The sequence below is a fragment of the Ursus maritimus genome, unplaced genomic scaffold, assembly GCF_017311325.1.
Source record: "Ursus maritimus isolate PB19 unplaced genomic scaffold, ASM1731132v1 scaffold_9, whole genome shotgun sequence".
In the NCBI taxonomy this organism is placed as follows: domain Eukaryota; kingdom Metazoa; phylum Chordata; class Mammalia; order Carnivora; family Ursidae; genus Ursus; species Ursus maritimus.
Genome location: NW_024427107.1, coordinates 52,745,013 through 52,757,257, shown reverse-complemented (window position 1 = coordinate 52,757,257; position 12,245 = coordinate 52,745,013). Strand labels below are relative to the sequence as shown.

Sequence of the window (12,245 nt, the reverse complement as noted above, 5' to 3'; positions counted from 1 at the left end):
ACCTGTTCTTCGTTCAGACCATTTTGCCCACTTTAAGGTCTCTGATTTGCCTCTGCCCAATCCCTAATCACTAACTTGGTTTATTCACTTTTATCAGCTTCCAACTCGCCATTTAATCTCCCAAGTCAAAGCCTTTATCAGCTTTGCTGTTCTGAGTTCTCCCCATGGTTCTGAGTAGTGTTTTGTCAACTGACCTCCCATCCCTGCCCAATAGTTCAGGCAGACCTTGCAAACGCAGCCCAGTGCTTCCCAATCTCCCTAACCCAGTTCTCTGGCTTTTTACCAAAGGGATGTTTTTTTCCTCAAGCATAATTTTAGACCTGCTGTTCTGACTCGGACTTTAATGGCTTTTTATTAATGAGCAGCTGTCTACGGTTGAATACAGGTTATAAAGTCATATTCATTTCTTGATCAAGCAAAACAAAGCCTTGGAGCTCACAGTGACAGTTTTGAATAGATACATTTGAGAGCAAAAGATATTCTGATGATAATTTTAATGGATTGTTTTATTGATCTTTCTATTCTAGAGAATTATGCTTGCTTTCAAGATCATACATTCTAATATTCTGGAAAATCATAACTTATTTTTTAATATCCATTGTCACCATTTAATAGTTAGGATCAGTTGCTTAATAAAGAAACCAACAAGTCTGACGCAGCTTTTTAAGTTTTCTTTCTATTAAAATAAAATTGACTCTCTGTGAAGCATTTAAATGTTTTCCATCATAAATATTACTATAGTGTATCTTTATAGTGATTTTTATTGCTAAACACAGGAAGACCCAAGGTCTAAGAACAATTTAGAATTAACCAAGTTAATTTTTGGAAGAGGCCTAGATAGGAATAGAGAAAAATAATCCATGTCCTTTATTAGAAATGGATTCAAATGAAGATACCATGAATTCTTCACTTCTGTGTTTCAGTAGTGAAGTGCAACCATGTAATAGCTCTTGGCTAATGTCCATGGTGTTATTAGAGCTATAATATAGTTCAGCTATATTATGAGTTAAGTAGACTTGATCTGAGCAGATCTGGCAATGTAGGGCCATTTATTATTTCTAAGGGTAAATGTGTTGAGATTCACACAAGTAACAGCTTGTCATACATACAACACGATCTGTCTTGTACATGAATTGAAAACTTAAAAATGAAACAACACTGAATCAACAAAGCCCAATTCATTCAGCTATAACATGAACTATAGCTATAGCTTGAACACATTTGAGCCTTAGTTTTCTCATCTGCAAAATTAGATTAATAATTCCTGCCTTATAGGTTTATTTTGCAAAGTAAGTGGCATAATGTATGTGGAAATGTGTTGGAAACAAAGCAGATCAGTGAAAGTTTTATCATCTTCAAGTCCAATAGAATCTTCTTTTAGCTCACAGCAGAGAATAGTGCTTCCAGGAAAACAGGAGTGAATTTTCTATCACCAGCAACCAGAAATAGACATGTTTGTTAGTTACACATAAAAAAAAGGGGGGGAAAGAAGAGTTTTAAAGTTTCACTCTAGTACATCTATTTCCTTTGCCCCTTTGATTTTAAGGACAGAGGGTAAAAAAACAGCTGTTACAAGGAAAGCACCCCAAACCCTACCCTCTCTGTGCTTTTTCTCACTACTTATGGGATATTTTGCTCATAACGGTGTCTGTTGCCAAGTTCTGTCCATTCCTCAGTGTCCACCATTTTAGCACACCAGAATTCTCATAATGTTATATCTCCTAACTAGTCTTTTGTATTTTACTTTTACCTTCCTCTAAGTCAGCTTGGTACTTTGCTGTATGATTAATATAAGTATTATTAAAACTTCTTTACGATAAATGTCCTGTTCAAAATAAAGAGAGATTTGCTGTTGTCCATCAATTCAAATTCACTTGGGTGGTCATGTGTCTTGATTATTGCTTTTTAATCTTTTAATTTCAAACTGCTGCTCCTGAATCCCCCTGTGACCACCTCTGGCCCTTTAAAATATTAGACATGCCAGCAATTCTTGTTAAAAACATTTGTCTATATATACTGTACATTTCATTACTCACCTCCTCACCATGAAATATATATTTCTCGCTGTGGTTTTTATCTGAAATTAAATCCTTTATAAGTGAGAATTAAATCCATGTTATAACCATACTAGATATTTTCAGTATAAAAACTTCACATGTTAATTTACTTTCTCTCTTCGTAGGGAAACTTATATGCATACAGGATCATCTGCCTGAATATATAAATTACTCTAAAGAAAAGCCAAAGGAAAATGCTCTTGCCATGTAACCAGACACATTCATAAATATCTTACCCAAAAGGAATTATTTTTTTCTGCTCATAGGCTCTGAGCCCATTACCATAGCAACCATGACTAGTGTTGTCTAACTGGATGTGAATTTTATACACTTGTTATATGAAATGTTAAGGCAGTAAGTCAGGATAAAGTGCAATTTCTACAATATTTTGGAAGGACTTCTTTATGTCAGAAATCTGGTAGAGGAAAAGTTTCATGGTGCAGCTTATTCATTTGTTTAATGAAACCATTTCTTCAACACTTACCATGGGCACAGAGTGTGCAAAGCATGTTAGAGAAGTCAGAAGCATATACAACGCTTAACCTGAAGGAACTTCCCTGATAAAATCAGCTTGTCATGGGTGAACAGAATTCCTGAAAGAGCAGTTTTTTCACAGGGAGTTTTATTTTATTTCTAGAATAAAAAATATTTTAGAATAATCTGATCATAATAACTAGAGTAGTATATTAGGACCTGTAAGTAGGACGGCAAGAGGCTTACAGCTGGTCAGATTGCCCCCAGGTATTCAAGCACCTACTGTAACCCCTACGGCAGGTCCTTTTCTTCTTAGTCTTACACATTGTGTCTGTAGCTACTCTCTGGAGAAATGTTTCTTTCATTGGAGGTTGAACACTTCTTAGCAGCTGGTGCCAACCTGCGGAAGCTGAGAATGCCCACAATGAGCACAGAAGAAAGTTGTGACCCTTCACCTGCTTCAGATAGGTTTCCCAAACCAAATACGTAATGGATTCAGATCAAGGTTTAAGCATTTCTGTTTTGAAGGATACAGGTAAAATAGCTTCAAAGATGTATGTGGTATTTGACACTATTTTCTTGCCCTGGTATTGTCCCTGCCCACCTCCCTGGATAGGAAGGATTAATTCCCTGTTCTCTTGTTCCTTTCAAATTTTGCTTACCTCAAGCATCTAATGAAATGAGGAGATACATCATTTAGTTAAAACCGCTTCCCTGGGACCTACGGAGTAAATCCAAGCCCCTCTGATGGCATGGCACAGAAGACTTGCCTCATGCCTTTCCTCATGTCACATTGGTGCTCCAGGAACATCAGACTGTTGCTGATTGCCGCACACTCCATACTTCATTTGCCCACCAAAAAGTGTATCGGGATCTACTAGTGCTAGATGTTTTGTTAGATGGTAGGAGGACATGCTGAAAAAGGGAGTGCCCTGCCTTCAAGGAACCCACTATCTACGGGTGCTCCGGCCTTCATTCTTGCCACCACACCTTCTTCCAGGACTCTCTTCCTGGCTCTTCCTTGGCTCATCTCATGCTTTATTCCTCACACTCATCTCGGGCATCATCTTTGGAAGCTGGCCGTCATGGATCTCCATTCTCACAGGATGGCCCCTCTCCCCAGCCAAGTGCCGCTCGAGCACCCTCTGTCTATGGCCTGCACATACCATATCGTATCAACGTGATCTTTGTCCACCACTATTTCCCCAATTACCTCAGGAACTGTTAGAAGGTAGAGACAGAATCTTATTCTCTAGTCTTCTCACTAGAATGCCTGGTATCTAGTAAATGGTAAATAGATGTTTCTTTGACTGAACAAAATGCCAAATATATGCACAGATATTCGGATTTGCTACCTGCTAAGTGTTTATAATTTTTCTTAAGCAAGATTAACAATGATGTGGGGGTGAATATATTAGGAAATGGCATACAGAAGAGAAAGGTCTGGGCTTTGTAGAATTTTCTCAGCTGTTCCCAAATGCTTTCTTAGTGTCACTTGTTGAAAGGTACCAGGTACTTTCTGAGTACCAGCTGTTCTTGCTCTGAATATAGCTACAATGCCTTTATTGAGAATTCTTCCTCAAAATTAAGTAGTTCCTTTAGAATTTTCTGAGTACAAAGTACAATTTTTACAGTATGGGAACTTTGGTTAATTTACCTGCATGAATTGTCACTTTTCTTGCATTCCCTTATTTTATTCCGTCATTTTATTTATTTTCTGGCTTTCCCTTAGTATTCTCTTGAAAATAAGTATTTCTTGTGGTATAGCATGGGGGTGAGGGAAGTCACCCTCTTCATAGAGGCAGTTTTGAGTGGAAGGAGGGTAAGCAGAGAAAGTTTGGCCTTGTTCCAAAGGTTGTTCCAGAGGCAACAACAAAAACTCTTCTTAGAATAGTGGCCGGGGTTTGGCAGTCCCAGAAATCCAGGACAATCTAGAAATTCTGGGATTACTATGGATCTGAAAATCAGCAATTTAGTCTGAAAGAGGTCTATAACAATCTCATTTCTTCAAAATCCTCAAAAATTAGAATGACTGAGATCATTGGAAACCAGAGTTTCATGAATGGGTAGAGGAAGTCAGATCCCCCAGTACAAATTCAAAATGCTTCCAATCTGATCTAAGGGTGGGTAAGTCAAAACTATACAAGCTCTTTCAACAATATAAATGATTCTAAGATTTGGAGGTACAGCAACTTGGAGGTGGCATATCTGTTTCCACATCAAAGACTTGCCAAAGTTGTTTTTTTTTTTTTAATGAAATAAGAACATACAAATATAAGGAATCAAAAGAAAATTTATATTCTGAAGAAATCTGATTTTTTTGATTAAAGGTAATTCGTACATTTTATATATTATAAAAAATATGTTCATCTTATTTTCTTGAAAATGCTATAGACTTTATCTTCTGCAACAAAATAGCTGATAAAAAGCAGCTCTTGTATTTTTGTTTTCAGCCTGTTCTTCAGGACAGCATTTTAGTTGTATCCTGGAAAGTGAAAACAATACAAATATCTTTTTTAAGTAGTAGTAACATCCAGTGTGGTTTAAAATATGTTTCATTCATTTTAACGTGTCTAATATTTCATGGTATGGTTATTCTGGCAAAAGTAGTATTTAAAAATTAGTATTTCAAAGTTTACCAGTGTACTTTTAGAATCGGAAATGCACTCTTTTTGTAGGACTAGGGAGAGAGAATAGTGGTGCTTAAACTTTGTATTTTTCACACTCATCATTTTATTTAGTGGAACTTTGTGACTGTCTTACAAATACAATATTGTTAATTCAGAATGCAAAGTTATGAAAATCCCAGCATTGCATTTCATTAATAGTAGGTGTGAATGCATTCCCCCCAAATTCCTATGCTGAAAACCTGATACCCAAGGAGATGGTACTTGGAGGTGGGGACTTTGGGAGGTGCTTAGGTTCTGAGGGTGGAGCCGTCATGATGGGATTAGTGCTCTCACAAGAAACCCACAGAACTCCCCAGGCTCTTCCACCCTGTGAGGACATGGTCTGTGACCTTGGAATTGGGCCCTCACCTGACCGTAATGGCACCCTGGTCTCAGACTGCCAGTCTTCAGAACTGTGAGAAATACATTGCTGTTGTTATCAAGCCACTCAGTCTGTGGCATTTTGTTACAGCAACCCAAATGGATTAGGACAATGGTGTTTAAATCACCTTATGTTTTAACTGAAGAATGACAGATTATTTAGGAGCAAAGGAGAAGACGTTGATTGACTTTTCTATCTGGGGAAAAAAGCCCTAAAGAAAATGCCAGGAACAATATCATTTACTAATGATTTTTCTGGGGCGCCTGGGTGGCTCAGTCGTTGGGCGTCTGCCTTCGGCTCAGGTCATGATCCCAGGGTCCTGGGATGGAGCCCCGCATCGGGCTCCCTGCTCTGCTGGGAGCCTGCTTCTTCCTCTCCCACTCCCCCTGCTTGTGTTCCCTCTCCCACTGGCTGTCTCTCTCTCTGTCAAATAAATAAATAAAAATTTAGAAAAAAGAAAATAGAATTTTCTGAATTTTATAAAATCCCAAGGTTGTCAGGAACAAGGAGGCCAAAAGTCAGTGAAGACAATTAGAAAACAATGCATTTAACAAGGAAATACAAAAAGCACAAAGATATAGTAAGCAGTGCTTACATTTTATATTTTAATGCTTCTGAAAAGAAACAAATTTAAGCAATGCCTGTCATGCTATGATAAAATGGACAACTGGTTTTACTTTTATTAGAATTCTGAAGATAAGAAAACTTGGATAAAAATACAATTACTTTATGGGGTGCCTGGGTAGCGCAGTGGTTAAGCATCTGCCTTCGGCTCAGGGCGTGATCCCAGCGTTCTGGGTTCGAGCCCCACATCAGGCTCCTCCACTAAGAGCCTGCTTCTTCCTCTCCCACTCTCCCTGCTGTGTTCCCTCTCTTGCTGGCTGTCTCTATCTCTGTCAAATAAATAAATAAAATCTTTAAAAAAAAATACAATTACTTTGTGTGCTGGTCATTTACTTATGGTCCCTTAGCTCCAAACCCACCCTTCCATGTTCAGCTATAAGAGGCCAGGACTGAGTCTCTTCCAACCACACTTCGCCCTCGACAGCTGGCTCCTAATTAACTTCCAGCGTTAAGAGGAAAGAAAGGATTATTCCTTTCTGTTTGATCACGGTTCTTGAAACCCCAACCTCCACCTTGTCCTGCCACTCCCAGAACGAGCCTTATTGTGTCCCTTCATCCTGACCTTACCTATATTTAAATTTAAAATCTAGTCTTGGCTTTTATGCCTTGAAATTCTTCAGTATCCTTTTAAAGTACTACTCCATCTCAAATTCTTCTTATATTCTTCTTTTAATTTTGATTTTTACTCAAATATAAGAATCTAACTAGGTATCTTATAACTTGAATATTTATCATTTTTTGATATTTAGAGATCTCTATTGGTTCTATGTAGATCCATACTGATTTTTTTCAATTTTATTTTTAATCGGGGTGAAATCCATACAACATAAGATTTTAATCATTTTTAAAGTGGACGGCTCAGTAGTGTTAAGTATGTTCACACTGCTGTGCAGTCTCCAGAACGGTTTTCAACTTCTTAAATCTTAGCAGTATTTTTTATGTCATGCTTTCATTTCATTAATCTGTCAGAAACTCTCCATCATTCCCCCCATTAGATCAACTGCAAGCTCATTAGAATCTACCAATCAAAGCTTTTTACCATTTACTTATAATGCCGCTACTCATCATTTCCCCCCAACTAGCAGGGAGGCCTTATCCCCCTTCTGAGAGTTAAAATCAATTAAAGCACCTATAATAAATATGGCTTCTGAGTGCTCACAATTTAGTAAGGAAATAGATTTGAATATGTCTAAGCCTAATAAATGTATACCACCGGAAAGGCCATAAGAATGGTATAAACAAAGCACAACTGGAGAACAAGGGAAAGGAGCATTAAATGTACCACAGAGTGGGAAGGAAGAAGGGGAACCTGACGGAGGAAGGAGATTTCGCGCAGGGTCGGGCAGCGTGCCATGAGCCGATCTGGTGAGTAGAGGAGAGCCCAGATGGAGGGAATATGTGGGACGGCAAGCATCTTCTCTAGGAATGATCTGGCACAGGAGGCAGGCTGCAAGACTGGTTTCAGGGACTCTGGGGTTGATTGTAATTTGCATGTAGTAAGGCATCTTCGAGGATTTGACATGACACATTACTACATGACCCTGTGCTTTGGGAAGAGGAGTGTGACAGCAGTAAGGAAGAAAGGCCGAATGCGACGAGTTAGAAGCAGGGAATTCAGAAGGCTATAGTAGTGGAGGCAGTACAAGCAGAAAAAAAGGGAAACGTTGTCAAGTGGAGCAACAAGGCTTTAAAGGGCATTACGGACGGAGACAGATGTCCAGAGCACCTGGAAGGGATGCAGCGCTTGAAGGGAAGAGGGAAGTCTACGAAGTATCAGCCTGAGAGATGAGAAAGGCGACCCTCGCATTAACTGGGATGGGGCAGCAGGAAGAACAGCACCTTTGGAAGGGAGAGATGAGAAATTCCATGCTGAACATGGATAGGTGGAGGGGTCTTTTTTCACCCCCACTTTTTGCTTTGCTCCTATCATGTCCCTGTTCTGGAGTACCTTTCCCTCCATTTCCACATTTTATTCATCTTTTATAATCCTGTCTGTGAAGTACTGCTATGGGGTGATGCCAACAGTCATCCCAATCACTGTCGCCCACAGGGACCTCTCCCTCCTTTGAAACTCCCTAACAGTCAGTGTCTTTGTCTGTCTGCCAGTCCTGGCACTAGCCCTTGGATTCCCTTTGTGGGACCACACCTCTGCCATTCCTGGCCCTTCCCTCCATGTGGGCCAGGCCAGGCTAATGAGAACACAGTATCTGCGGCCCCAGTGATTGGCCCAAAGATGGACATGTGACCCAAGCTAGGTCAATGATATTGCTTTGGGGTTTTGCTGAAAGAGTTGAGAAAGAGGTTTGCTCTTCCTGCATTGGCTGCTGGGCTGGTCGAATGTACATGAAGACACAGGTGGTACCCTTGCCGAGAGGTCTGACGTGCGGGGTGGTGAGTAGAGAGTCTGCCTGCGAGTGAATCTACCACAAGGAGCATGGAGCCAAGAGACGGAGAGACACAAGTTTTGGATCATATCACATGAGTCCGCAGGTCTAGCTACAGCAGAAATCACACTACAACTAGACTTCCCAGTCAAGAGAGATTCACTTTACCACCTAAACCAATTCGAGCTGAGCTTCTGCCCCTTGTGACTGAAAAAGGGTCCAACATTGCCTTCCCATTCCCCATGTTCTCATGTGCCACTGTGTAATGTGAATGACATTTCCTGTAGGGTCATCTTCTCTCTACCACTGAAGCAACTGCTTTCTCAATGGCCGAGACCATGTCTCTGTGTTCCCAGGGTGCCACTCATAGTGGTCTCTGTTCAGTAAATATTTACTGGGACCTCGGTATGTGGAGACATACATTACATAAAAAATTAACTATGCTTACCTAGATTTATGTTCAAAATCAAAACCGTGGCCATAAATACTTCCAAGAGCAACACTCTTCCCATCAGACCACTAATCACTAGAATCATCATCTGGGCAGCCGTGCCCACCGTGGATGCTCTGCCGCCACTGCTGTCACTGCTGCCACCGCCACCACTGGTGCCGCCACCACTAGACACAGACTGTGCTTCGAGGCTCAGAGTCCCGGATTCCGCCCGGACAACATCCTCCAGTATAAATTCAATCTTATAATTTTTTCCTAGGAAGGAAAAACCATCAGAGAATTTGACTTCCTCTTATGATTTGTTTTCACACAGTCCCAGTTGGGTTTTCACTGACTTAAAAACGCTATCTAACTCCTCATGAAGTATTTTTGTGAATTGAGCCCAAACAGATTAGTTTAAGCACAAACACATGTAAAGAAGGTCTCAGAGTGAAGAGTTTCATTTGCCCATCAACCATGGGCAGGCGGAGTCTGGGTAGACTTTTCATTCTGTAGCATCAGTACGTGCTTCTTAGTGCGCAGGACTAGAGAGAAGTTGCTTGAAATGAGGGAGGGTAGGGAAGGGAAATGAAGATGTTAAGCATCTGTTCCATCCCTGGATACTTGACCTAGAAGTAGAGAAGCCCCAGCCTCAGTTGGGGGATATTGGGATGGATCCTGAACTTTTAATATTTTGAAAAGTTTCAAACATACGGAAGAGTTGAAAGAATAGTACAACAAACACCCACATGCCCTCCATTGCGAATCAGCAATTTTACTGTTTTCCACAATTCCTTTAAGTCAGTTGCTGTTTTTGTGTTGCACAATCGTGACCCTTTCTTCTTAACCTCAGGTAGACAAATTTGAGGAAACCTGTTAGACATTTTCAGAGTGTGAAACATAAAAACCTCATCCAAATGCTTTTTAATCTGTATGTTAAATCTTCCCAGTTTTGAACATGAGATAACCAATATATTTTTCCTCGATATAATTTCTTCTAGGGCTATTGCTGTCATCAATAGTGACAGACAAAGACACTGACTATTAGGGAGTTTCAAAGGAGGGAGAGGTCCCTGTGGGCGACAGTGATTGGGATGACTGTTGGCGTCACCCCATAGCAGCACTTCACAGACAGGATTATAAAAGATGAATAAAATGTGGAAATAGTACCACAGACTTTGCGATCCTTGTCACAACCCTGAGGTTTCCATTCCTCTTTCTATTACCTTAAACAACATCATTTGTTTTCTTTTTTCCATCCCTCCCCCTCCCTCCCTCCCTTCCCTCTCTTTTTCTTTCTTTCTTTCTTTCTTTCTTTCTTTCTTTCTTTCTTTCTTTCTTTCTTTTTCTTTCTTTCTCATTTCTTTCCTTCCTTCCTTCCCTCCTTCCTTCCTTCTCAGCAAATATAATTAGATCTTGACTGCATCGTGCTTTCACCAAACAACAGAAATGCATTCTGTAACTTTCAAGATGGATGGTCTGGTCATTGTTCTATAGAATTTTCTGCCACCATTACAATCCATTACAATCCATGACAGTGACATATTTAGGTCTTTCCTTTTTTGTGTTTGAAAAAAACTGAATTTTTGCAGCAGGTGTATGTATTTTTTTTTTAATGACTTTTCTGTGTAAAGAATTTAGGTTTTTTTTTTTTTTTTTTTTTTTTTTGTTTGTTTGTTTGTTTTTTCTCCTGCAGTACTGTGAGGAGCCCAAGATAACCTTGTGGAGATGCCACTCCATGCAGGAGAACCAAGAACCCAGCTAAAATCCAGAATCCAAACCTTGCGGATATGACTTCAATCAAGCTAATCCGGCAGAAAATCCAGACATCATTGAGCAGACAGGAGCCACCCCTGCCCAAATTCCTGGCCCAAACTACTGTGAGAAAGTACAATGGTTGTTTGAGTCATTAGATTTGGGGCTGGTTTGTTATGGAGCAATAAGAACAGAAACAAGCACCGGGTATCATACAGATTGCTCAGTAAACATGTCCCAAATGTGGATTATCCAGTAGTAATACTATTTTTATTCAGGTTGCCCAAAGATGCAGCCTCAGCTGTTTACTACTTTCTTCCTCTTCTACCCTTCTCTCACCTCGTTCTCACATCCCCATTTTCTGTGTTAGAAACCACACCCCATACCTCCTCTATCCGGGTGGGCCCTGCTTTGCTTTCTATCGAGCTATAAGTAGAAGAGGGTGTGGGACCACACTGTCAGGCTCCAGTCTAATCTGCAAGGGGATTTCGCACATACAGTAACTGGCGGGGGGAGGGGGGTGCTGCCTACTAGAAAGAGTTACAAAAATGATGCTTTGTTCATTTTTTCTCACATGCTTTGTTGTTATTACAATTTTATAGTAGTTAATCTACAAATTGGCTAACTGATCTAAAGATAATGAAGAGATGACTATATTTGGTCTTCCTTACTATACACAACCAGGGAACTGAGACCCTACACTTGATGACAGTAAGAAAGTAAGACAGCGGGCAAGCAAGCAAGCAAGAGATTAGAAGCAATGGCCGTGCGCCACAGCAGATCAGATAGACACTCTAGGAAGCTTTGAACTATGAAGGAAAATTTACTGTATAAAAGGAGAACGATATTTTGTTATAACAATAAAACACCTAAGTCTATACTATTGCTTCAGCACTCCAGTGATCTTGGTTGTTTTGGAACATTACTATTTGGAAGCGGTAGTTTGAAGAACATGGTCTCCAGGTCGGGTCTTTGCCACTGGGCACCTTTTGGGTCCATCTTCATGGGGAGGAGGGCAACTTTCTTCTCACCTAGGGTTCTTGATAAGTGCCTCAATTCCCAGAAGAGGATCCCAGTTCTACCACCATTTAGGCTGACTCTCAAAGAATTTGGCTCTGCCCTTAACCAGCCAGTGTATAGGACACTCTAAATACTTGTCTAGGAGCACAATGTTGGACTCATTGCCATTTGTATCCCATCAAACACTAGGTTGAGATACTGCTGCCTAGCAGGCAGACCAAGCTTGTGTGGTTTAGGGCATCATCAAAGCAAGAAAAAAACAAAAAATAGGGAAAAAATACTTAAGGGAATGATTTTAGCTTCTGATATTTACTTAATATGAAAAAATCAGACTATTATTGGAATTTCTTTTACTTATTTTTTTTTTTTTTACTTTTATTTTGACTTTTAGTATGTATATATGTATGAGAAAACAGTGGTAAGAAGTGGGGAGTACCAATATAACTTTTC

At 40.0% G+C, this 12,245-nt stretch overlaps 1 protein-coding gene across 1 annotated transcript in view; it reads right to left on the bottom strand.

Annotated features, from left to right (window-relative positions):
* Positions 1-4,851: 4,851 nt before the first annotated feature.
* PKHD1L1 (PKHD1 like 1) overlaps positions 4,852-12,245 on the bottom strand; it is a 148,927-nt gene continuing 141,533 nt past the window's right edge. The window contains exons 77-78 of the mRNA XM_040626062.1: positions 9,039-9,296; positions 4,852-5,016 (exon numbers count right to left, since the gene is read on the bottom strand). Of these exons, the coding sequence (XP_040481996.1) occupies positions 5,006-5,016; positions 9,039-9,296 (269 nt within the window). The 3' untranslated portion in view covers positions 4,852-5,005. The remainder of the gene's footprint in view (positions 5,017-9,038; positions 9,297-12,245) is intronic.